Source organism: Oncorhynchus mykiss, chromosome 1 (genome assembly GCF_013265735.2).
Source record: "Oncorhynchus mykiss isolate Arlee chromosome 1, USDA_OmykA_1.1, whole genome shotgun sequence".
Lineage (NCBI taxonomy): Eukaryota > Metazoa > Chordata > Actinopteri > Salmoniformes > Salmonidae > Oncorhynchus > Oncorhynchus mykiss.
The window spans coordinates 19,023,636-19,050,661 of NC_048565.1; the positions used below are offsets into that span (position 1 = coordinate 19,023,636).

The 27,026-nt window shown below is 40.2% G+C and overlaps 1 protein-coding gene across 1 annotated transcript; it reads left to right on the plus strand.

The window, feature by feature from the left end:
• Positions 1–580: 580 nt before the first annotated feature.
• Positions 581–18,332, plus strand: LOC110500307 (retinal homeobox protein Rx1-like). Its single transcript, XM_021577648.2, has 4 exons — positions 581–885; positions 7,046–7,432; positions 13,852–14,105; positions 15,681–18,332. The coding sequence occupies exons 2-4, from the start codon at positions 7,159–7,161 to the stop codon at positions 16,122–16,124; spliced, it is 972 nt and encodes a 323-aa protein (XP_021433323.1). The 5' UTR covers positions 581–885; positions 7,046–7,158; the 3' UTR covers positions 16,125–18,332.
• The last annotated feature ends 8,694 nt before the right edge of the window (positions 18,333–27,026 follow it).

Below are 27,026 nucleotides of genomic sequence, written 5' to 3' on the forward strand. Positions count from 1 at the left end.
CCAAGCCAATTGGCATAAATCGTCTAAATCCTTAATGATTACTTGTTGTTTACTGTTATTTGCTATTTGACAAAAATGATGTGAAATAAATAATGTTGATGATATCTTCTGTCACTTTGCCTGTAGTTTAAATACATCTGAAATAAATTGTAACTGCATACTTTGACTGACATATGTTTTGATATTTTAATAACATTAGGTATTTATATTTTACTTTTTCAAATTCCAATTCAAAATGGTAAAATAGTGTCAACATTAGAAGCCTCATGTTTTCAGATGCCTCTCTCCCCCACTCTTGTGCACCATGTATAAATTCTCCCTACCAGACTTTTTATGTAGTCTAATAATGAGGGGATTAGTGAAAACTTTCAGTCAGACCTTTGTCTTTAAAACAATAGATTTCTGAAAGAAAGTCTTGTCATGGCTTCATTAGCTCTGGCCTCCTCCTGTGGGGTGAATGCAAGCTACATTTAGTGCAATTACTTGACTAGAAAACAACTGTCAATCATTCTTAAAGGGGAAGGATTCTGATTAATAAACCTCTTTAATCCCCTCGTTTTATTTCCATTCTCCAGCACAACCAGAACTACTCTCTCCGAGCTTTGGAAAGACTAAGTTATAGCCTGCAACAAAACCACATTAGTTGTCAAGCTTGTTTTATGCACACACGTTTTGTGTCAGCATGTTATGCACACTGTTTGTGAAGAGAGAATATAGAGGAGATGCAAGGTATCCAAGAATAGACCGGGGGTGAGACTTGCACGGCTTTGGTGTGCAGTGTACAGGACGCCGGCATGAGCCGCCTCAGTAATTGAAGAATGCAGTATTGGAGGAAACAGGTGGAATTTTGACAGTCCGTGCTAAACGCACGTCATTTCTTAAGAGGTAGGTTCAAACCGAAATTACTCTTTCCTTTGTTGTGACATTTAGCCTACCATAAAATAAAGATGAACATTTTAAACAATATTCGCCATACAGAGTGTCTCTACATGACATTTAAATATTATGAAATGGACACTGACAGTGAGAATGTTGTTAGCATTGGAAACGACGCTTATTTTCCACAGAGTATATATTTGATTTACAGTAACTTATCAGTGAAATATAAACACAAAGATTGTGCATTTTAAGAACTTTGCATTGTAGGCTAATTTGTATATTTTACTACAGTAATGACACTAGTGCTTAAATAAACTCTAAACATGTGCTCTTGAATGTCATTCAACTGTATATATATTGAATACAATATAACTATGCACATTTCTAATATGTAAAGCTTAATTAAATTTCACATTTGGGCCATTTACGTTTTTGCATATTTAATCAGTAAATAGTCTCTTATCTCTACTGTACAAAGCCATTTATGACAATACAAAAAATTATGTATGGTTCCTTACACCCATATTTTGCCGAATACGTTTTTTTTTCTCCATCAAATTGAACTATTGTCCTAAACTTCAAGGTGTAGACCTGTCAATCTCATTATAAACTTGTAAACCTGTCAATTTCATTATAAATATATGTAGCCCTAAATAAGATATTTCAAAGAGCAACTGGAATAGACGTGATTTGACATGTTACAGTAATACTGGGTGGTTCTACGACAATGGTGTCCTTTTGACCAGCCAATTAAAAAATATATATATTCAGTACCTGTCAAAAGTTTGGACACATTCAAGGGTTTTTCTTTATTTTTACTATTTTCTACATTGAATAATAATAGTGAAGACATCAAAACTATGAAATAATACATATGGAATCATGTAGTAACCAAAAAAGTGTTGAGGTAGTCACCTGAAATCCATTTTAATTAACAGGTGTGCCTTGTTAAAAGTTAATTTGTGGAATTTCTTTCCTTCTTAATGCGTTTGAGCCAATCAATTGTGTTGTGACAAGGTAGGGGTGGTATGCAGGAAGTAGCCCTATTTGGTAATAGACCAAGTCCATGTTATGACAAGAAGAGCTTAAATAAGCAAAGATACATGACAGTCCATCATTACATTAAGACATGAAGGTCAGTCAATACATAACATTTCCAAAAAGAAAGTGTCTTCAAGTGCAGTCGCAAAAACCATCAAGCTGCTATGATTAAACTGGCTCTCATGAGGACCGACACAGGAAAGGAAGACCCAGAGTTACCTCTGCTGCAGAGGATAAGTTCATTACTCTTTGAACACACCGACAGCGTCATTGTGCAAAATAGATGCAGCATCATCTGGATATGTATGCAACAAAAGTTCAACATTCACCTTCTGCTACCGTTTCTGTCAAGTCGTCTACGCATACAATTTGACGCATACGTTCGATAAGTCCAACGTATGCACCACACAGAACGCACTGCAACTGCCTCTGCAACGCAATGCTGCAAGGCAAACACAGCGTTTCATTGGAAATTAATGTAATTCTGGTGTACCAAAATGCAATGACGCTGTTGGTGTGATCGAAGCACCTCATGTTACAGCCCAAATAAATGCTTCACAAAGTTCAAGTAACAGAAACATCTCAACATCAACTGTTCAGAGGAGACTCCATGAATCAAGCCTTCATGGTCAAATTGCTGCAAAGAAACCACTACTAAAGGACACCAATAAGAAGAAAAGACCGCTTGGCCCAAGAAACACGAGCAATGGACATTAGACCGGTGGAAATCTGTCCTTTGCGCTGATGAGTCCAAATGTGAGATGTTTGGTTCCAACCACCATGTCTTTGTGAGACGCAGAGTAGGTGATTATCTCTGCATGTGTGGTTCCCACCATGAAGCATGGAGGAGGAGGTGTGATGTGTGGGTGTGCTTTACTGGTGACACGGTCTATGATTTATTTAGAATTCAAGGCACACTTAACCAGCATGGTTACCACAGCTTTCTGCAGTGATACGCCATCCCATGTGGTTTGCACTTAGTGGGACTACCATTTGTTTTTCAACATGACAATGAGCCAACACACCTCCAGGCTGTGTAAGGGCTATTTGACCAAGAAGGAGAGTGATGGAGTACTGCATCAGATGACCTGGCCTCCACAATCACCCAGTTGAGGTGGTTTGGGAAGAATTGAACTGCAGAGTGAAGGAAAAGCAGCCAACAAGTGCTCAGCATATGTGGGAACTCCTTCAAGAAAAGCCTTCCAGGTGAAGCTGGTTGAGAGAATGCCAAGAGTGTGCAAAGCTGTCATCAAGGCAAAGGGTGGCTACTTTGATGAATGTAAAATATATTTTGATTTGTTTAACACTTTTTGGGTTACGACATGATTCCACATGTGTTATTTCATAGTTTTGATGTATTCATTATTATTCTTCAATGTAGAACATGGTACAAATAAAGAAAAACAGTTGAATGAGTGTGTCCAAACTTTTGACTGGTACTGTACATTTAATATATAAATTATTGTTTTTTTGTCAACAAAAATGTCAGATAAAAGTTCATTAAACCCCTTAACAATGTAAATCAACATGAATGACAGCTTAAATAAATTAAATTAAAATGTAAAAAATGCCTGTGTTGCCTCTGTCACTGGAGTTACCTATATTTTAATGACAATTCAGGCTTTCCAGAATGTTATTTGACTATATAATTTGCATAATTAATCAAAGACAGAAAAGGTTCATGATAATATTAAGAAATGTTTTGGATGAGTAATAATTTACTTAATAATAATAACACCAGTGAAGGTAACACCAGTGACAAATCTTCAAACTATCCTGTTAAAAGCAGCAGGAACAGTAACACCAGTGATGGTAACACCAGTGACAAATCTGCAGAAAATATATAATATCTAAGATGGTGACCACTGTAACTCAAACCACACTTCTTAAATTGGAAATAAATAACTTCAAAAGTATCTATATCCACAGTTAAACAAGTCCTATATCGACATAACCTGAAAAGCTGCTCAGCAAGGTAGAAGCCACTGCTCCAAAACCGCCATAAAAAAGCCAGACTACGGTTTGCAACTGGACATGGGGACAAAGATCATACTTTTTGGAGAAATGTCCTCTGGTCTGATGAAACAAAAATAGAACTGTTTGGCCATAATGACCATCGTTATGTTTGGAGGAAAAAGGGGGACGCTTGCAAGCCGAAGAACACTATCCCAACCGTGAGCACGGAGGTGGCAGCATCATGTTATGGGGGTGATTTTTGGCAGGAGGGACTGGTGCACTTCACAAAATAGATGACATCATGAGGATGGAAAAGTACGTGGATATTTATTATAATTTTTTATTTCACCTTTATTTAACCAGCTAGGATAGTTGAGAACAAGTTCTCATTTGCAACTGCGACCTGGCCAAGACATAGCAAAGCAGTTTGACACATACAACAACACAGAGTTACACATGGAATAAACAAACATACAATCAAAAATAGAAGTAGAAAAATCTGTATACAGCATGTGCAAATGAGGTAGGATAAGAGAGGTAAGGCATTAAATAGGCCATGGTGGCAAAGTAATTACAATATAGCAATTAAACAATGGAATGATAGGATGTACAGAAGATGAATGTGCAAGTAGAGATACTGGGGTGCAAAGGAGCAAGATAAATAAATAAATAAATGCAGTATGGGGATGAGGTCGGTTGGATGGGCTAGTTACAAATGAGCTATGTACAGGTGCCGTGATCTGTGAGCTGCTCTGGCAGCTGGTGCTTAAAGCTAGTGAGGGAGGTAAGAGTCTCCAGCTTCAGAGATTTTTGCAGTTCGTTTCAGTCATTGGCAGCAGAGAACTGGAAGGAGAGGCGGCCAAAGGAGGAATTGGCTTTGGGGGTGACCAGTGAGATATACCTGCTGGAGCGCGTGCTGCGGGTGGGTGCTGTTATGGTGACCAGTGAACTGAGATAAGGCGGGGCTTTACCTAGCAAAGACTTGTCGATGACCTGGAGCCAGTGGGTTTGGCGACGAGTATGAAGCGAGCCAACGAGAGCGTACTGGTCGCAGTGGTGGGTAGTATATGCGGCTTTGGTGACAACACGGATGGCACTGTGATAAACTGCATCCATTTTGTTGAGTAGAGTGTTGGAGGCTATTTTATAAATGACATGGCCAAAGTCGAAGATCGGTAGGATGGTCAGTATGTTTGGCAGCATGAGTGAAGGATTCTTTGTTGCGAAATAGGAAGCCGATTCTAGATTTAATTTTGAATTGTAGATGCTTAATGTGAGTCTGAAAGGAGAGTTTACGGTCTAACCAGACACCTAGGTATTTGTAGTCATCCACATATTCTAAGTCAGAACCGTCCAGAGTAGTGATGCTGGACGGGCGGGCAGGTGCGGGCAGTGATTGGTTGAAGAGCATGCATTTAGTTTTACTTGTATTTAAGAGCAGTTGGAGGTCACGGAAGGAGTGTTGTATGGCATTGAAGCTCATCTGGAGATTAGTTAACACAGTGTCCAAGGAAGGGCCAGATGTATACAGAATGGTGTCGTCTGCGTAGAGGTGTATCAGAGAATCACCAGCTGCGAGAGCGACATCATTGATGTATACAGAGAAGAGAGTCGGCCAGAGAATTTAACCCTGTGGCAACCCCATAGAGACTGCAAGAGGTCCGGACAACAGGCCCTCCGTTTTGACACACTGAACTCTATCAGAGAAGTAGTTGGTGAACCAAGCGAGGCAATCATTTGAAAAACCAAGGCTATTGAGTCTGCCAATAAGAATGTGGCGATTGACAGAGTCGATAGCCTTGGATATATTGAAGCAACATCTCAAGACATCAGTCAGGAAGTTAAGCTTGGTCGCAAATGGGTCTTCCAAATGGACAATGTCCACAAGCCATTTGACCACAAAATGACTCAAGGACAACAAAGTCAATGTATTGGAGTGGCCATCACAATGCACTGACCTCAATCCCATAGAAAATTTGTGGGCAGAACTGAAAAAGCGTGTGCGAGCAAGGAGGCCTACAAACCTGACTCAGTTACACCAGCTCTGTCAGGAGGAATGGGCCAAAATTCACCCAACTTATTGTAGGAAACTTGTGGAAGGCTAACCGAAACATTTGACCCAAGTTAAACAATTTAAAGGCAATGCTACCAAATACTAATTGAGTGTATGTAAACTTCTGACCCACTGGGAATGTGATGAAATAAATAAAAGCTGAAATAAATCATTCTCTCTACTATTATTCTGACATTTCACATTCTTAAAATAAAGTGGTGATCCTAACTGACCTAAGACAGGGGATTTTTACTGCGATTAAATGTAAGGAATTGTGAAAAACTGAGTTTAAATGTATTTGGCTAAGGTGTATGTAAACTTCCGACTTCAACTGTATATGGTGAATTACAGGTATTGTCCTGTCTCGTTCAACAATCTTTACCCTCACTCTTTTGTTTAGGTACAGCCCAGTGTTTTTGTATACGTGTTTGTTTTGGGTGTATTGAAAACCCCTATTGCGTATTCCTGCGCCTGTCTCCAAATCCTTTATACCAGTGTGACCTGAAGGCTTTACATGAAACTACCAAATGAATCATCAAATTGCCATGTTCTATGGTAAAACTGATTCAAAAACATTGTTTGGAATATATTTGTCTAACATATGTTTTGTTATCAAATAACAATTAACAAAAACATATTTTGTGTCATTATCTGACATTTTTAAGTGCTTTTCCTGGTGGTGGGACAGGAAAGACACCATTTTCGTAGAAGGATCCATAATACAGTAAAGTCAATCAATCACACTTCTATCAATCTCAATTCATTCAATATGCTTGATAATGAGTTTATGCAATAGAATAAAGTGGCTGTCTTACATGATCTGCTTTTGATTAATTTAATAATATGTCTCATTAAAAGATCAACTCCAGTGATCGATACATATTTTAATAAACACACATACCATATACCCCTTTAACTATTGCTCAGAGTTTCAAAACCATTTTGTGTCTGAAATTTTGTTGATATTGAATAGACTATGTTAATCAAATGATTATATATTATTATAATCAGAATAGTAGTGGTTGTGAGAGTGTTTGAATATTTTCATGTGGCTCTACTAAACGGCAGACTTGCTTCTGATCATGTGATGATTTGGACTGTGTTTTGCATGTGCAGAGAACTTGTGGAGGACATCACTTTAAAACTCATCCTTGGACCTGTTCATTCACGAAGCTGAGCCAAGTCTACTTTTCCCTGCTAAAGAATAGAGAAATCGTCTGAACGTTCGAATGCATTTATCATTGGATACCATGAGTGTGGTGGATGACAGCTGCCTCTCGCCCAGTAACTTCCACGAGATGGTGAAAGGAGGGGGGGTGGCGATGGGCGGCCGCGTCCACAGCATTGATGTCATCCTGGGCTTCAGCAAAGACCAGGACCCCCTGCTCACCCCCTCTGAGGGTCCAGGACCACACAAAGTGGGCGTGGATGGCCTTGGGGACCCTGGGAAGCAGGACCTGTCACACCCCTATGGGCACCTCTCAGAACAGAGGTCCTACCATGGTGAGTCTCCCAGTAGAGAGATAAACACTCCACTGGGCAAACTGTACATCACAGTTCTGATTCTGTGGCATTTACGCATGGCTCAGAATGTATAAGGACATAACAAACTGACAAGCTAATACAGGATAAGTGCAAGGAATTTACTTCATTTACCATCAGCCCAAGGGGAAAATGTATCTGTCATAGGCATTATAATAACACACAATGCATTTATAAAAACATTTACACATACAATATGGATAGGGGAAGATGGCATGAGAGATATTGCTCACATTATTCCAACCTGGACTCAGGGGTAGACGTAATATACAGTAGTAGATCCGGTATACTCCAATTAGTATTATATGTTTTGTATTGTATAGATTAATTTGTGGATGTCCATCATCCATTTCATACATAATACGAATTACAATTCGTATATGTTGTGAATTGCAATTCGTGCAATATGTTACGAATTTGCAAAATGTATACGTCCCGAATTCCAATTGGCTAACGTTAGCTAGGTAAGGTTAGGAGTTAGGTTAAAGGGCTAAGGTTAGGGTTACAGGGCTGCCAACTTTTGAAGATCGCTTGGAGTGAAATTTCCTATCGTGAATGTCAGTGGCTCCATCCCCTAGTCTGGGGGTCCACTTGGTTTGAAGATACTTTGAGATTATTTGAGCATGATTTAGAGTATGCTAATTGAGGGACATTGATTTACATTGGTTTTTGTTAGAAAATGCTAATATTAACAGGTGGTGGCAGTGGCTAACCATAGGATGGATTGCAGTCTCTCCTAGTCCACAAGAAACAAACATGTAATTCATCCCTTTAAAATAGAGGTAGCTCTCCATGAGGCTTTAGGCCACCCTGGATTTATGTTTCCCAAATCCTCTGGGATTGAATATGTTCATGTGATATTAGATTTTTTTTTTACAAATTACCCCACATTCAATAAAAATCGAATGAATATCAATTTTCAGGTGGTTGAGGCTTGTAAAACCTTGCCAACATCTTACATAGGCAAGATATTTTGCATGTATGCCTGCCATTTCTGTCTAGCAGCTTGTGCACAATACTAAAATGACAAAACAGGATATTTGAGGCAAGGGGTATTTCAAAATAGCCTTTTCTCATTTTATGTAGCCTATATTCAACACTGTCCATAAATGCTTACAATAATGCATTATATATATACCCTGATGAAGACAGCTTGTCTGTCGATATTAGGTTATTATTAGAGTGTGCTGCTCTCCTTCAAATTTTACAAGAATGCATTGCCATCTCCAAATAGATTTTTTTAATACAAATAAAATAATACCAGTATGGGGAATAACAATATTGTTCTTTCACACTAATTATTATATATGTTAGCCCATTATAGGGGATTGGAATTGTTCTAATGACTTACATCAGCTATGGTGAAAGAGCAAAATAATTTAAAAGTAAATCTCCTGAAGACAATATGACGTAGCCACAGTCTGCCCTTACATACAACCCAAATTATCTTTCAATGTATTGTCCGCCTACGAGAATCAGTTACACATTTGGGTTCACAATCTGTTTGGGAAAAATCATGTTCATAGTCAGACAAATCAGGTCACTCGGACAAAATTCATGCTGAATGCTGCCTTTTCAATGTTACAGCCTAATGAACATAGTGCTAAATTGCCAATGACAGACCAAACAAGATGAATAATATAGCCTATGGATCTGGGCTCATGTAACTGGTGGATTACATCGCTAGTATCACATGCTGTCAAAAGAAAGCATTCTGGGACAGGAGTGACAGAAATAATGTTGACAATTGTGTAAAAACCACACTACAAGTTGCCATGCTGCTCTTTTGAAAATTGAGTTCATAAACTTGGTTAAGTAGGCCTAGAGTAGAACGAATGTGCCTATCCAGTCTGCCATGGCTGTCTGCTCCACTCTAACCGTGAGGGTGTTTTATTTGGCGCATCACATCCCTTTGGTCCCGGACCCTTACTAAACTAATCAGACACTTCAGTCTGCCACGGTTCAGTGCAGTGGCAGGAAAATTATGTCTATCTTAGGAGAAGCTGCTGCGGTTATAATGTTTGTGATGTAGAATTGTAGGGGTATATGCTCCGATATCAAAACGCTTAGGAGGTACAGTTGAAAGAACTCACTGAATTGATTAGAAAATTAAAGCAGTACTCTTTTCGATGCGTGAGAAATAAGAGGTGTGGCACGTGAGAGTGAGAGATGGCAACACTGGGGTTACGGTTGGGGGAAGAGCTGACATGTTAAGTAGTTGCAAAATAACAAAAAAAGTTGTAAGTAGTTGCAAAAATAATAAAGTTGTCAGATGATATTCGAACATGCAACCCGTTTGGGGTTGCTAGATGTTCTACTTGAGTTTTTTCTGTCTTGTGTAACCATACCAAACATAATCATTTGAGTACAGCTGTTTTTGTTCCCGCTCAAAGAGATGGGGGAACTAACAAAAAACAACCACAACGAAACAGGTGGAGTTCTAGATTTGAAAGTTGATTAGCAACAAATGGGACCTGAAAGACACCCACCATGAGCGGCCACAAAATTTGCCCAAGAGGCAAACAAAATTAAAACCCACCCCAAATTTAAAGATGGGAAGCGGGTGGGTATAATTTGTGGAATGTTCCAACAGGAATCTTTACTTTGTAAATAGCAAGGTTGCCAACAAACAACGCATACAAAGTTGTATAGTGGCAGAATAAGATACCAGGTAGGGAGTGGGCAATTTTGTTAAGTTTTCACTCACCACATCTATTCAGAAAAATGTCTGTCCTCACTCTGGTAGCCTATGGACAAACATTATTGGGGCGGCAGGTAGCCTAGTGGTTAGAGCATTAGGCGAGTAACCGAAAGTTTGCTAGATTGAATCCCTGCGCTGGCATGGTATAAATGTAGTTCTGACCCTGAACAAGGCAGTTAACCCACTGTTCCTAGACCGTCATTGTAAATCTTAGTTAAATAAAGGTTCAACAATAATGAAAAATTAAGAATTAACTATGTGGTGAGTTGAGGCCTATTTGGCAGCTAGTTAGCTAGGTGAATTGATCATGCTACTTTGTGTGCGTTGTTTGTTGGCATCATTATTTACAAAGATTTTGGAACAGATTCCTGTTGGAACGTTCCACAAATTATACCCACCCATGGGAAGCAATCCAAAAAGTAGAACAAAATTAGAACAGGGAAGATCAGATACAGGATTGTTTTTTTTAGAAATCAAATAGGGAGAGCCAACTAAAAGGTTCCACATCGCTCAAGCCAACTGGAGCACTGGGCCAGCTGCTCTTAATAAATCCTCTTGCCGCTCAGATCCCTTTAGCGGGATCATTTTCGTCTACATCCGGTGAATTGTTTTCTATCCTAATCTGCCAATTATATGCATATTCTAGTTTCTGGGCCTGAGAAATAAGCAGTTTACTTTGGGCATGTTTTTCATCCAAACATCAAAATACTGCCCTCTAGCCTATATCACAACACCTTCTGATTAACGAGATCAGCGCAGGTGTATCACATACTGACTAATGAAGTGACACCAATTGGCGAATCCAACGTGCTAACGTCCAACCAATGGAAAAAACTAAACCAAACCTTTAATACTAACCCTTCATTTCTCATTAGTGGACCACAATGTGCGTAGGAGAACGCCTGACCTTGCACACTCCCCTTTTAGTGATGTAATGATTTACTTAAGTCATTAAGATGTTATTATTTCCATTCCATCAATGCATTGAGGCAACGATGACCTCAATGGCTGCATGAGTTGTAGCCCTGCAGACAGTCTGGTTCTCTCACATTATATTGTATCTCTATAGGGGTATTGTACATGACATGTTGCTGTACCTTGCAAAAACTGTGAAATCGTGCTGATATTGAGAGATAAACTACAAAACAAGATGGTGAGGGTGTTTCGTCCCAAACCCTATTCCCTTGTGGAATTCCCCTAATCTTCTGTTGGACACATGATATTGTACAGTAGTGCAGTTACATTTTATTAACATTTTATCTCTGCATGAAATGTGGGACATCTTTTTATCTCTGCCTGTTTTGATATTCTGGTTCTATGGGATCAAAAAAAACAAAAAGTTTGATGAAACATGCAGCACAAATCAGCATTTGTCATGACTCATGTCTTTTGATATGGTTGTACCAATTGACTATAAAATATTATCATTAATGTTTAATTTACATTACATTTACATTTTAGTCGTTTAGCAGATGCGCTTATCTTGAACGACTTATAGTACTGAGTGCATATATTTTCGTGCTCTTTCGTATTGGTCCCCGTAGGAATCGAATCCACAAACCTGGAGATGCAAGTGAGATGCTCTACCAACTGAGCACTTGGTATTCAGTACTAATTTACATGTCCTTAACACATAACTAACTTGTTAGTCACCCCTGTTCCGTCTGAATGGGCACTTCGTACTACATTGCATCACTTTGTTCCCTCCACATTGAGGTTTACTGCTGGACTGTTAACATGTCAAGGTCTTTAGACGGGGTGGTTCCAACAGGCTGACAGGCAGTGAGCTGGTCACTGAACCCAGCCTGACCTCTCCATTGTGTCACTATGGGCATTGTCATAGGCTGTTAATGAGAGAAAGATCAATGGACCCCAAAATACTTCTAGCTGCCCCTGTCTGTTAATTTAAGGTTTTGCTTGGCTTTCTGTCTGGAATCTATCAGGCACTTTGATATGAAGATTCATTTAGCAGGATTTGATAATGGTCAGAATCCACTAGTGGATTTAAAGTTGGTTCCTACTGGGTCATGGGTTTGAACTGGGCTGGGGCTAGCCATATTTGGTTTGGTGACGGAGCAAGAAAGTTTTGGCTAAGTATTGTAAAACGAAGCCCCCAAAGAATCCCTTTCCCTCCATGTGCCAAATGGGTAGTTATAAAGTTATATGGTCAATGTGAAGTGATAATGAATATCACCCACAATACTAACCCAAACTGACACACTCTTACTTTTATGTCGGGGGAAAATTACAGAATTGACGTGTTTGAAGTGTCCCAATAGATAATTTGTTTACCAATAATTTATTATACAGTACAGGACTAATGCATAGATCACTGCTATGATGGCAGATGCGTAGAGGGGGCAACTGATCTGATGGTCATCTTTGTGCCCGATTTGAATTTGATTACCCTTTGACTAAAGCTAATTCAGCCAGCATGTTACGGCTTTACCCATTTCCTTGTAATGATTACAGTATTCTCCTGTTATCAGTTATGAAACTGATACAAATGAATGTCCTACGTAGATTAGAGTTAAGTATATGTGGACGCCATAAGAGGAAATAACAGGGTGCATCTGTTTCCCTCTGAAGAGGGAAATCTGCAGTGAAGGCCTTAGCAAGTCAGTGCCACGTACAGATGTAGGATCTTAATTTGATCACCCTGTTGCAGGAAATGCAATGCTGGAAATTTCTAACTTGTAGTGTGTTTGAGGTTTAAAAATAATTCAGAAGTTTGTAATTTCCACTTAGAAATGTCAGACTTTATTTTCCCTTACGAAAAATACATCAACCCTTACAAAAATGTCCATGAATTATAATCAACATAACAGTTCACATTTCCTATTGCTGCAGGACTGTCTCAAATTAAGATCCTACATCTGTATGCTGTGCAAGCATGCATCAACTTGTCTTTGCATGCATAGAGTAAGACACACTGCTTTGACACGTGCAACATACAGTAATCTGACATAACTCGTTATAAACTACAACATATCCATATCAGATAATATTCATTTCTTTAGATTTACAGGAACCTGGGATTGCCTCTTCATCTTCTCCACTGGTTTTCTGTACTGTGCTACTGCTAACCTAGATACCAGCCTATAGGTCTACCACAGACAATTTTAATCTCCATCAATTTGCTAAGGGGTGTTTTTAAGTGTCACATTGAAGTATATTGGTCAACCTCCTTTTGTCAACTTCAGCTTCAATGACCTACAGTAGCCTATTGTTGCAGGTGTCAAATCAATGTGTGCTCTACTGGAAAGTTGTCAGAACATACACTGGTCAAGTTGATAATGGGTTGTGGAGCTCATTTGAATATCCCATGTTTTCAGCTTTTGTCCAACCCTAACCCTTCAACAGCTAGACCTTTCATTGAATGGTCATTCCCATTGGCCATTCACTCACACGTGATTACAGAAATTGTGAAAAATCTCTGTCTAGTCAAGACAGACATGTTGATTAGACATAACATAAGGCTGATGATAGGGGAGCTTAAAGCCAACAGTTGGCTAACAAGCTAAGGATACTTAACTGGGTAAAGCTTAAAAAATAACAACTTACATTTACACAGAGAAAGTCAAACAAGCTTGTTTGGGTAAATCAAAAGGAGTCAAAGTAACTTTGTTAATGGATTAAGCATATTTGAATCTCTTCTTTCTCCCTATCGGCTCTACAGATTCAGTACTGTACTCAGATAAGTGTGATGGGGACATGAGTGAACTGAGGAAGAATGTGGACAGCAACGGTGGGAAGAGTCCAGTGCCCTGCGAGGAAGAGCGGCCCAAGAAGAAGCACCGGCGCAACCGCACCACCTTTACCACCTACCAGCTGCACGAGCTGGAGCGTGCCTTTGAGAAGTCCCACTACCCTGATGTGTACAGCCGTGAGGAGCTGGCCATGAAGGTTAACCTCCCTGAAGTCAGAGTTCAGGTAGGTTTGTCCACCACAATTGTTACTGTTACTGTTACTGTGCTGTGCTCTGGTCAACTCCTCTGACTTTCTAGCAAATCATTGTGACAACAGCAGTCAGTAGTGAGCTCACATTCGTACAAATCTGATCAGGTACAACCTTGGTCCAATGTGAAATTTTCCCCTAGTTAAGTTGTTTAGAGCTGAATACAGTGGACAAATTGCTTATGCTTTCGTATAAAAAACATCACTGGGTCAGAAATACATTTTTTCAATCTTTAGATAATAATCATGAGTGATGACAGGACTTTAGGGCAGATTTCTAGATCCTCAGGAGTTTCGGGGTCTCTCACAGCATACGTTGCACTATAAATACAAGTGACAAAGAAAGCCATGTCGTGTCCCCAATGGCTCAGGTCTCTGGTTTCCTGAGGATAGACATTATAAGCTTGTCTTAGCATGGCAGAGGGCAGTCTTATAGTAGAGTCTAAGGGCAAAGTATTAAAGCAGGTTGAAATGATTTAAGATTGGCCTGTACAGGTTAAATACCTCATGCTGTAAATATAACTATAGCTGTTGTGCACACAGGCCCCATTGACATTATGGTCTTCTGCTGCTGAGTAATGATAGGACATTTTACTTAAGGCCTCTAAGATGCTCCTGTTAAGGCCTCTAAGGCCAGCTGTTTTTAGTCAAGATGTTTGTGTTTTCAATGTAAAATGTAATTGTTGTACTGTATGTGTGTTTATAGTTTTGTTTAATGTTGTGTTAGTGTATGTAAGTTGTTTTGTCTGAAACGTTGTTCCCCTTGCTGCTATTGGACCAGGTCTCTCTTGGAAAAGAGATGTTATCTCAATGAGATGTAAAAAAAATAAATACAGGTAAAAATAAAAAATCAGCAGATTACCATGCCCATAGGTGCTCAGAGGCTCCAGTAGGTGCCAAACATTCAAGTGTCACTGTCCAAGCCTTGCTGACAATGGATCGGGTCCCAGGTTCTCTAGGGCAAGGATCATCAAGTAGATTCAGCCGCGGGATGATTTTTTGTTGAGCGGATGATCGGGGGGCTGGAACATAATTAAACATAATTTGCAGACTGCAAATTGACCGCATGGAGCCCAAACAGATATAATATTTGACTAAAACATAATAATTTCAAGCCTTGCTTGCATTTGTATATGATCGCGTCTCTCTATCATGCGTGGGAATAAAATCACTGATTTCCAGGTGTTTTTACAGTCTTTATGTCCAACAATGAAAATTCTAAGAATTGGGAAACCCTGCTTTAGGGACATCCCAACAAATGTGCAAAGTGTTACAGCAGGGGGGAGGATAAACGTGAAGGCCAAGGCAATTGAAGGTATCTTAGTGTTGCAATATTTCAGGAACTTTCAATAAATTCCCTTTTTGCAACCCTAACTGGTCTCAGAACAATTCAATTCAGTAATAGTTTATTAATTTATTTGATACCAAGCCTCCAAAATAGGTAGCTTGATAATGCTAATATTAGCACTAAACTAATCCCATTTGGCATCAGTTGAAATGCTCTGTGCTGTAAATACTCTACCCTATAAATCCAAACCCTCTACCTTCTAGGTTTGGTTTCAGAACCGCAGAGCCAAATGGAGGCGCCAGGAGAAGCTTGACGCCACCACCATGAAGTTGCACGACTCACCCATGCTCTCATTTAACCGGCCGCCCATGCACAGCAATATGGGGCCCATGAGCAACTCCCTCCCCCTGGACCCTTGGCTGACCTCCCCTCTGTCCAGCGTCACCCCAGTTCACAGCATCCCAGGCTTCATGGGCACAGGCCAGGGACTGCAGGGAGGCTACCCCAGCCACAGCTTCCTCAACAGCCCTTCACCAATGGGCCAGGGGATGCAATCCATGACACCTCCTCCGTACCAGTGTTCCGGTCCCTTCACCGACAAGTATCCAATGGAGGACGTGGACCAGAGGAGCTCCAGCATCGCAGCGCTGAGGATGAAAGCCAAGGAACACATCCATTCCATGGACAAAACCTGGCAGCCCATGTGATGGGATATTGACACTGTGTTTGCAGGCCTGATTGGGATTTTGGGTCCATGCTAATGCCTTTTTCCATGCGACAGGATTGCAGTGATGGCACCGAGAAATGCACAGTTATGACTCCTGATATATCTAAGATTTCCAGCACCAGCGACCTTTATATTAGAATGGTTCTTGGTCTCTGTTTTGAGTTCCTTTTCTACTAGTAATGTGAAGGATTGGAAATTGATGCATATTTTGTGTGCCACCACCCAGAAAGGACCCTATGACTCAGAATGTCAAGAAAGGCCTCGCAAATGTAAATGAACAAGCAAGCATTTTCCAAAAGGATTGCAAGGACTACTCAAGTTAACTAAGTTATGGTGGAAGGCAGCGAGACACAAGTGTTACTTGATTTTTTATGTTGTTTTTTAAGATTAACTTTTATGAAGCAACTGGAACAACGATTCCACTAGACACTAATTGCCCTTTATGGCAACTTTTTGATTTGGATCCTTATCTCAAAGTTTGGATGCCGTAACCAAGGCAACAAATACTTCCTCAGTATTCCTGTAAAAATGCAAACCCTGTACACGCTAGTTAAGTTTGTAATGCAAATAACTCAGACTGTCCATGTGTTAATTTTGTTACTCATTATTTAACTTTTTGTAAGAGTAGTTTTAATATTTTGTACCTTGCTGTTAGCCATGAATCTAATAATGAAGTCCCCTCCAGATCCTTTCACAAAATACATTTTGTAGAGTGCTCACACACGGTCACATTTAACTCTGCAAATTAAGGTTTGTGTATTTTTGTAATTAATCCAATTGTCTAATTTGTCATGAATGTTATGGGTCAATTAACCAGTCATTCTCTCAGTATTTGTGATTGGACATGCCATGTCTCCCATAATAGTAGTTGAAGGTTGCGGCGGTGTGAATCACTATGTCTATGACCCTGAAAAACATAATCATTCATCTAGTTATGATGGTCAGGTTATTTCAACACCTGAAGAAAAAGAAAACAAGGGCCACCTCCCCGATGACGGAGAACACTATATTTCTGTCTGTGGTAACTGCAGTGACAGTGGAGAGCCTCTGTCCACACTGTGGGTTGTGGGGTCTTGGTTGATATGTCCTGGTTGTGGCTGGATTACGCTTTCAGCTGAGGATGCATGAGACAATCTGTCATGCTATTTCATTTGAAAAGACGTGAACATGTTTTAACACTCAATCAACTCAACTGAAAGTGATTTAGTCTTACTTGACTAAAATTATGATTGTCCTGAGACTAATTCCAGACTGCATACACACACAAACACTCCAGACAGCACACACACTGATATCAATCACTTCTTTCATAGAAGTGCTGGCAAGTCAAACAACGTGAGGCTCTTGTTCCTTGAGAATGGGTCTTGAGGAGTGGTACATATAAAAATCCAATCTCTGAATTGTATGGCACCCTCAGTGTGTGACATCTTGATTAACTGAGGAAGAAAATATCTGTTTTAGTTTTGGATTGGAGCTGCTAAACATGTTTGGGTCAGTCAAACAGAGAGTTCTATGGCGTAAGCCTCGTACAGAGAGAGAATGGAAGCCAGGTGACCTCCTTCTCACACAGTAGGGTTTGGAAGAGGACAAGGGGACAGAGCGAAGAGGCCACTAAAGTAACCTATTTTTGTCTCAGTGGCTGTTGGAGAAGGCAGCTTGGCCTTCCGTCACTGTGTGTACATGCAGAGCAGCAGAAGGAGAATGGTCTGATGTCGCCACTCATAGTTTTGTCTTTGTTGGCACAACTGATCCAAGACCATCTTCTTTGTCTAAAGTTCGAGGGGGGAAATGGTCTCAGACTGCACTAAATAGGTCTCTGGGAATGAAAAAAGAGCATGATTTGTCTATTTTATCATGAATGTTTTCTTGTAATTCTACGTCAAAGAGATGAGCTACTACATGGGGTGTACAGGTCCATTGTGGCATTATGTTTTGATAATGACTGCATGTATATTTAATATGGCATTGGGGAGATTGGGTCCCCATTAACTGGTTTGTGTATGGTAAAACTTTTTTTACTCCAACCACCCCTGTATACTGCACATTGTAAAATGACAATATGTCAAATATAGGGCTACAGTGCCTTGCGAAAGTATTCGGCCCCCTTGAACTTTGCGACCTTTTGCCACATTTCAGGCTTCAAAGATAAAGATATAAAACTGTATTTTTTTGTGAAGAATCAACAACAAGTGGGACACAATCATGAAGTGGAACGACATTTATTGGATATTTCAAACTTTTTTAACAAATCAAAAACTGAAAAATTGGGCGTGCAAAATTATTCAGCCGATTTACTTTCAGTGCAGCAAACTCTCTCCAGAAGTTCAGTGAGGATCTCTGAATGATCCAATGTTGACCTAAATGATGATAAATACAATCCACCTGTGTGTAATCAAGTCTCCGTATAAATGCACCTGCACTGTGATAGTCTCAGAGGTCCGTTAAAAGCGCAGAGAGCATCATGAAGAACAAGGAACACACCAGGCAGGTCCGAGATACTGTTGTGAAGAAGTTTGAAGCCGGATTTGGATACAAAAATATTTCCCAAGCTTTAAACATCCCAAGGAGCACTGTGCAAGCGATAATATTGAAATGGAAGGAGTATCAGACCACTGCAAATCTACCAAGACCTGGCCGTCCCTCTAAACTTTCAGCTCATACAAGGAGAAGACTGATCAGAGATGCAGCCAAGAGGCCCATGATCACTCTGGATGAACTGCAGAGATCTACAGCTGAGGTGGGAGACTCTGTCCATAGGACAACAATCAGTCGTATATTGCACAAATCTGGCCTTTATGGAAGAGTGGCAAGAAGAAAGCCATTTCTTAAAGATATCCATAAAAAGTGTTGTTTAAAGTTTGACACAAGCCACCTGGGAGACACACCAAACATGTGGAAGAAGGTGCCCTGGTCAGATGAAACCAAAATTGAACTTTTTGGCAACAATGCAAAACGTTATGTTTGGCGTAAAAGCAACACAGCTGAACACACCATCCCCACTGTCAAACATGGTGGTGGCAGCATCATGGTTTGGGCCTGCTTTTCTTCAGCAGGGACAGGAAAGATGGTTAAAATTGATGGGAAGATGGATGGAGCCAAATACAGGACCATTCTGGAAGAAAACCTGATGGAGTCTGCAAAAGACCTGAGACTGGGACGGAGATTTGTCTTCCAACAAGACAATGATCCAAAACATAAAGCAAAATCTACAATGGAATGGTTCAAAAATAAACATATCCAGGTGTTAGAATGGCCAAGTCAAAGTCCAGACCTGAATCCAATCGAGAATCTGTGGAAAGAACTGAAAACTGCTGTTCACAAATGCTCTCCATCCAACCTCACTGAGCTCGAGCTGTTTTGCAAGGAGGAATGGGAAAAAATGTCAGTCTCTCGATATGCAAAACTGATAGAGACATACCCCAAGCGACTTACAGCTGTAATCACAGCAAAGTATTAACTTAAGGGGGCTGAATAATTTTGCACGCCCAATTTTTCAGTTTTTGATTTGTTAAAAAAGTTTGAAATATCCAATAAATGTCGTTCCACTTCATGATTGTGTCCCACTTGTTGTTGATTCTTCACAAAAAAATACAGTTTTATATCTTTATGTTTGAAGCCTGAAATGTGGCAAAAGGTTGCAAAGTTCAAGGGGACCGAATACTTTCGCAAGGCACTGTAGGTAGAATTAGGGTCAATTCCTTCACACAAAATGTACATTGTTGCAGCATTTGATTTAAAAGGAAACTCAAAATGGCTTTGCTGCCAGACTAACAGAGAACAACTGTTGCAGACTCACCAGACTTGTCAATTCATCCAACTTACTGTGAATTTTCCAAAGTATTTTCAATCTATTACTGCACCTATAAAGCTGTCTTTTTGTCATAGACGGTAATAGCACCATCGGACAATACTTAAAATAATATATATATATTTTTTACTGGTGTGTTATGGGATTCTATGATAAACTCTCACTATCATAATTGTTGTATTGCTAATTATGCCCTAATACAGTTGAAGTTGGAAGTTTACATACACTTAGGTTGGAGTCATTAAAACTCATTTTCAACCACTCCACAAATGTCTTTTTAACAAACAATAGTTTTGGCAAGTTGGTAAGGACATCTACTTTGTGCATGACACAAGTAATTTTTACACAATTCCAGTGGGTCAGAAGTGTACATACACTAAGTTGACGGTGCTTTTAAACAGCTTGGAAAATTCCATAAAATTATGGCATGGCTTTAGAAGCTTCTGATAGGCTAATTTACATAATTTGAGTCAATTGGAGGTGTACCTGTGGATGTATTTCAAGGCCTACCTTCAAACTCAGTGCCTCTTTGCTTGACATCATGGGAAAATCAGAAGAAATCAGCCAAGACCTCAGAAAAACATTATAGACCTCCACAAGTCTGGTTCATCCTTGGGAGCAATTTCCAAACGCCTGAAGGTACCACGTTCATCTTTACAAACAATAGTATGCAAGTATAAACACCATTGGACCACACAGCCGTCACACGGCTCAGGAAGGAGATGCGTTCTGTCTCCTAGAGATGAACGTATTTTGGTGCAAAAAGTGCAAATCAATCCCAGTACAACAGCAAAGGACCCTGTGAAGATGCTGGAGGAAACAGGTACAAAAGTATCTATATCCACAGTAAAAACGAGTCCTATATCGACACAACCTGAAAGGCCGCTCAGCAAGGAAGAAGCCACTGCTCCAAAACCGCAATAAAAAAGCCAGACTACTGTTTGCAACTGCACATGGGGACAAAGATCGTACTTTTTGGAGAAATGTCCTCTGGTCTGATGAAACAAAAATAGAACTGTTTGGCCATCGCTATGTTTGGAGGAAAAAGCAGAAGAACACAATCCCAACCGTGAAGCACGGGGGTGGCAGCATCATGTTGTGGGGGTGCTTTTCTGCAGGAGGGACTGGTGCACTTCACAAAATAGATGGCATCATGAGGAGGAACATTATGTGGATATATTGAAGCAACATCTCAAGACATCAGTCAGGAAGTTAAAGCTTGGTCGCAAATGGGTCTTCCAAATGTACAATGACCCCAAGCATACTTCCAAAGTTGTGGCAAAATGGCTTAAGGACAATAAAGTCAAGGTATTGGAGTGGCCATCACAAAGCTCTGACCTCAATCCTATAGAAAATCTTTGGGCAGAAATGAAAAAGCGTGTGCGAGCAAGGAGGCCTACAAACCTGACTAAGTTATACCAGCTCTGTCAGGAGGAATGGGACAAAATTCACCCAACTTATTGTGGGAAGCTTGTGGAAGACTACCCAAAATGTTTCTCCCTATGTTAAACAATTTAAAGGCAATGCTACCAAATACTAATTGAGTGTATGTAAACTTCTGACCCACTGGGAATGTGATGTAAAAAATTAAAGCTGAAATAAATCATTCTCTCTACTATTATTCTGACATTTCACATTCTTAAAATAAAGTGGTGATCCCAACTGACCTAAGACAGGGAATCTTTACTCTGATTAAATGTCAGGAATTGTGCAAAACCGAGTTGAAATATATATGGCTAAGGTGTATGTAAACTTCCGACTTCAACTGTAAATAGGCTGTTCATTTTTTCCCAATTTACTTGCAGTTGTCTAGTTTTTATGTTTTATGTTGTTTTCTTTAGCTCTTAACTCTTGTCAGAAATATTTGGGACCTCACGCCCAACAGAGAAACAGGGTTAGTTTGCACATTAAAAGATATGTTTAGAAATGTTTTTTCATTATGTGGTACTGGGACCAAGAATAAGCCAAAGTTTAGATATTGTTTCAAAAATGCACTAGAAACTTCAGAAGTTCATTTTAGATTTATATCTGAAAATATACAGGACACTTTTTAATTCCCTGTATAACAATCCATTTGTAATGTGTTCTTGTTCTCCTACTGTTTACTTTGATTTTGTCTGAAATGTTGATGTCCATGTTATGGAAAAATGTAATATCTACTTAAAAAATAAACAAATCTAGTTTGATATCAATTTTGTCTCCTGGCCCCGTTATCCTACCTACTCTATAAATCCACTGACTGTGAATATCGATCTACTGTAATCTTTGAATGTAAACGGTTGACACTACAGTACCGTTTCTGAAGTAGGATAATACAGCTCTGTAGCAGTAGGCTTACTGTAGTATAGAGGATAGGATAGAGATGGGATCTAACACACAGTGAATAGTAGCCTCCCTCCCACACCCTCATGTCCCCTGATCTCTGGCTGGTGGCTTGGTGCCAGCCCGTTAGAATGATGAGGCTCCAATCAATCAGGCTCAATCAGGGGGGGGGGGCTACAGGGGCCGCTGCTCCCTAATTGCCCCCGGGCGCTGCCGCTGCAGCACATGTTCACAGTGGGCTGGTCCTGCCGCACTCGCCTCCCCATCGTGTGAACCACACTCCCTGTCATCTGGGGGCCATCTGGGGCCAAAAAAGAGTGAACACAACAGAATGTTAGAAAAAAAAAATGATTTTGCTATGAAGGTTCTTTTTGGATCTGTGTGTGTTATACATTTCAACTACCTGGTGTGTTTTTATAGAGGTAATTTAATGACTCACGTCCTTTGACTGATTCTAAGCAAAACTTTGGAGAAAGTGTTAGGATTTGGCAATCAAATGAACAAGTAAGCCAAAAGATTAATCTTCAAAAGTAGTGTGGTTATAGGGAATTCTTAATAAAACAGGATTTCCTTTGATGGCAACAAGTAGTAGTCTCTCTCATCATTAAAGAACAGCTCACTGCACACATGCTGTTATATTGTTCTTGGAGATCCTATCTATCCAGTGTTCTCAAACAAACAACACCGTGTGGATGAGAAAACTGCACTGTAAAACTGTTTTTTCTCTTGCCGTGGGAGGACTTCCTAATCGTGAGGGGATAGAGTGGGGGTGGGGGTGGATGGGGCAGAGGGAACAAGAGAGAGAGAGTGTAAGCAAGAGAGAGAAAGAAAGAGAGAGAGAGACAAGAGTGTGAGTGTGGAAGCAAGAAGAAAGAGAGCGCGTAGACGTGTGAGAGAGAGAGAGAGAGAGAGGGAGAGAGAGAGAGAGAGAGAGAGAGAGAGAGAGAGAGAGAGAGAGAGAGAAGGGTTGTAGTAAGGGTGGGATGGCTGCTCATCAGAGTTAATGATGTAGAAAATCTCCCAATTAGAGCCTTTTCCTGAGGACCAGGATGAGTTCAGAGCGTGGTTCTCTGACAGCTCAGGGATTAGTGGCCAGGCCGGGCCTGAGCAGACACTGACTGCTGGACATCTTGGCACGGCGCAGCCAGGGCTGGGGTAGGCATGCGTTGAGATGGAGTGAGTGGCACAAAGAAAAGGATGGGAAAAGAGCAGCAGATCAACGTAGAAGCTTTTGTTGTGCAAAATTCAACCATCTCCTCCAATGTCGTTCACATTTTGAATCCGAGCTCAACACAGTTTAGGCCTTCCGTATGTCTCTGATTTATAGTCAACATGCTGAGTTGTCCTCACACGAGTGTTGGGAACGTTTCTATAACTGACCCCCAGCAATTCATTTAAAAAAAATACAGTATACAGCACCAGTCTAAAGTTTGGACACACCTACTCATTCAAGGGTTTTTCTTTATTTTGACTATATTCTACATTCTACAATAATAGTGAAGACATCAAAACTATGAAATAACACATATGGAATCATGTAGTAACCAAAACAGTGTTAAACAAATAAAAATATAATTTATATTTGAGATTCTTCAAAGTAGCCATCCTTTGCCTTAATGACAACTTTGTACACTCTTGGCATTCTCTCAACCAGCTTCACCTGGAATGCTTTTCCAACAGTCTTGAAGGAGTTCTCACATATGCTGAGCACTTGTTGGCTGCTTTTCCTTCACTCTGCGGTCCAACTCATCCCAAACCATCTCAATTGGGTTGAGGTCGGGTGATTCTAGAGGCCAGGTCATCTGATGCAGCACTCCATCACTCTCCTTCTTGGTCAAATAGCCCTTACACAGCCTGGAGGTGTGTTGGGTCATTGTCCTGTTTAAAAACAAATGATAGTCCCACTAAGCGCAAACCAAATGGGATGGCGTATCGCTGCAGAATGCTGTGGTAGCCATGCTGGTTAAGTGTGCCTTGAATTCTAAGTAAATAACAGACAGTGTCACCAGCTTTAGCACCCCCACACCATCACACCTCCTCCATGCTTCACAGTGAAAACCACACATGCAGATATCATCCGTTCACCTACTCTGCATCTGACAGACACACAGTGGTTGGAACCAAAAATCTCCAATTTGGACTCCAGACCAAAGGACAGATTTCCACCGGTCTAATGTCCATTGCTAATGTTTCTTGGCCCAAGCAAGTCTTCTTCTTATTGGTGTCCTTTAGTAGTGGTTTCTTTGCAGCAATTCTACCATGAAGGCCTGATTCTCACAGTCTCCTCTGAACAGTTGATGTTGAGATGTGTCTGTTACTTGAACTTTGTGAAGCATTTATTTGGGCTGCAATTTGTGAGGCTGGTAACTCTAATGAACTTATCCTCTGAGGTAACTCTTCTTTTCCTGTGGCGGTCCTCATGAGAGCCAATTTCATCGTAGAGCTTGATGGTTTTTGCGACTGCACTTGAAGAAACTTTAAGAGTTCTTGAAATGTTCAGTATTGACCGACCTTCATGTCTTAAAGTAATGATTGACTGTCGTTTCTCTTTGCTTATTTGAGCTGTTTCTGACATAATATGGACTTGGTCTTTTACCAAATAGGACTATCTTCTGTATACACCCCTACCTTGTCACAACACAACTGACTAGCTCAGACACAGTAAGGGAAGAAATTCCACAAGTTAACGTTTAACAAGGCACATCTGTTAATTGAAAAGCATTCCAGAAGCTGGTTGAGAGAATGCCAAGAGAGTGCAAAGCTGTCACCAAGGCAAAGGGTGGCAACTTTGAAGATTCTCAAATATTAAATATATTTTGGTTACTACATGATTCCATGTGTGTTATTTCATAGTTTTGATGTCTTCACTATTATTCTACAATGTAGAAAATAGTAAAAAAAAAAGGAAAAAAAGCCTTGAGTGAGTAAGTGTGCAAACCTTTGACTGGTACTGTGTATACATTTTTAACGCATCATTATTCATCTTTTCTCACATGATGCTTCTGTCTTTTGCCCAAGGATACAGTTCTCCAATCTGTAAAGTTTTTTGTGTTGCGGATCCCCTCTTCGTTGACCCTTGTTATCTCCGTATCTTATGCTCTGTAAACACAAAAGACAACATTTCTCAAAATGTCATCGTTACAGCAATGGAATAAAGATGGGAAACCCGAAGGTGGCTGACTGGCAAGATTAGTGGAGCGCACCAAAAAAAACAAGGCTTACTCCATGAATCACTCACTCACTTGTTACTACTCACAGACCTATTGTATTCATTAAGAACAATTAAGTCTCTAATGACTAAATAATTACATAATATATTATTTTGTTCCTTACTCCATTGCCTCTAAAGGGCCCAGAGCTGGAGTTAACAGGCTGATTGGGAGGACGCGTTCCTCAGTGGGGATAATAAGGGAAAGGAGCAGAATTAATTGGGTTTGATTAAGGGAGCTTTTCAATGGGACACAGCTTTTTCACATGACATAATTGGAAGTCAGTATGAGATAGGGGGTTGTGAGCGGAGGATATGTTGGCTGATGCCAGTGTTTGTTGTCGCCCCCCCCACACACACTTGTGTATGTGGACACCCCTTCAAATGAGTGAATTCGGCTATTTCAGACCCATTGCTGACAGGTGTATCAAATCGAGCACACAGCCATGCAATCTCCACAGACAAATATTGGCAGTAGAATGGCCTTACTGAAGAGCTCAGTGACTTTAAACTTGGCACCGTCATAGGATGCCACCTTTCCAAAACGTCAGTTCATCAAATTTCTGCCCTGCTTGGGACATTTTGGGGAAGGCCCTTTCCTGTTTCAGCATGACAATGCCCATCATTTTGGAATGAGATGTTCGATGAGCAGGTGTCCACATACTTTTGGTATTGTATCTTGTTGGACACCTTCATAGGCTCTCATTCACCAGAAAGCACACATTTGGATAAGCTGTTGCAAGGGCCTGCTATACATTCGGTGTGAGATTGTCACTTCTGCTCTGCTATTTTAGAACAATTATTATAATGCATGTGAAACAACTCCCGATAATCCCAGATTGTTTCGAATGTAGATCACACATGCATGTGCGCAACACAAACACACACACACCATAATGCACTGTGCAGGAACTGTTCAGGAAAACACACCTGATATAATTGGTTTGCTCATTGTGTTTGTATAATCTGGTTACACTATAATCTATCACAGGGGAGGAGAGACAGACAAGCTATTCAGTCGACACTATAGTAAATCCAAAAATATAATCCACATGCATTCTCCTCACCCCACAACTAGAATATGAAAGATCTCATCCTCAAAATATTGGTTTTCCATTTTATATCCACTTGAATTAACATTTGTGAACTATGTTAATTGCCAAGGGTATTTGCTCTGGCCACCAGACTGTACAGCATGTAAAAGAGATTACTAGCGCCAACTATGGTTGGCATTTGGAAAACATCTCCTATATTCAACTAATTTGCTGAGATTGTAAATATCAATGTATGGTATATCACTCACTTGTCTATTCAGAGTCAGAAAACGTTATTGTCCTCAGCAATTCATCTTGCAGCAGTCAGAAAACATATAACATGTAAAAAAATGTAAATAAATAGCAAAGGATATTTACAAGCAAATAGGCAGGGTAACTTCAGTTTCATAGTGCAAGTGCTAAGAGCACATTTTTTGTTAAATTGAAGAATTGCATTCGGAATAAAAGAGTACTTGGCCCTTTTTTTTACCTTAGGTAGTCTGTACTTAT

What these genes read in the sequence shown, in the direction of transcription:
- LOC110500307 (XM_021577648.2), top strand. Translation starts at nt 7,159, where the DNA reads ATGCATTTATCATTGGATACCATGAGTGTGGTGGATGACAGCTGCCTC. An exon ending in AGAACAGAGGTCCTACCATG is followed by an intron (nt 7,433 to 13,851) that starts GTGAGTCTCCCA and finishes TCGGCTCTACAG; the next exon opens with ATTCAGTACTGTACTCAGAT. An exon ending in TCCCTGAAGTCAGAGTTCAG is followed by an intron (nt 14,106 to 15,680) that starts GTAGGTTTGTCC and finishes TCTACCTTCTAG; the next exon opens with GTTTGGTTTCAGAACCGCAG.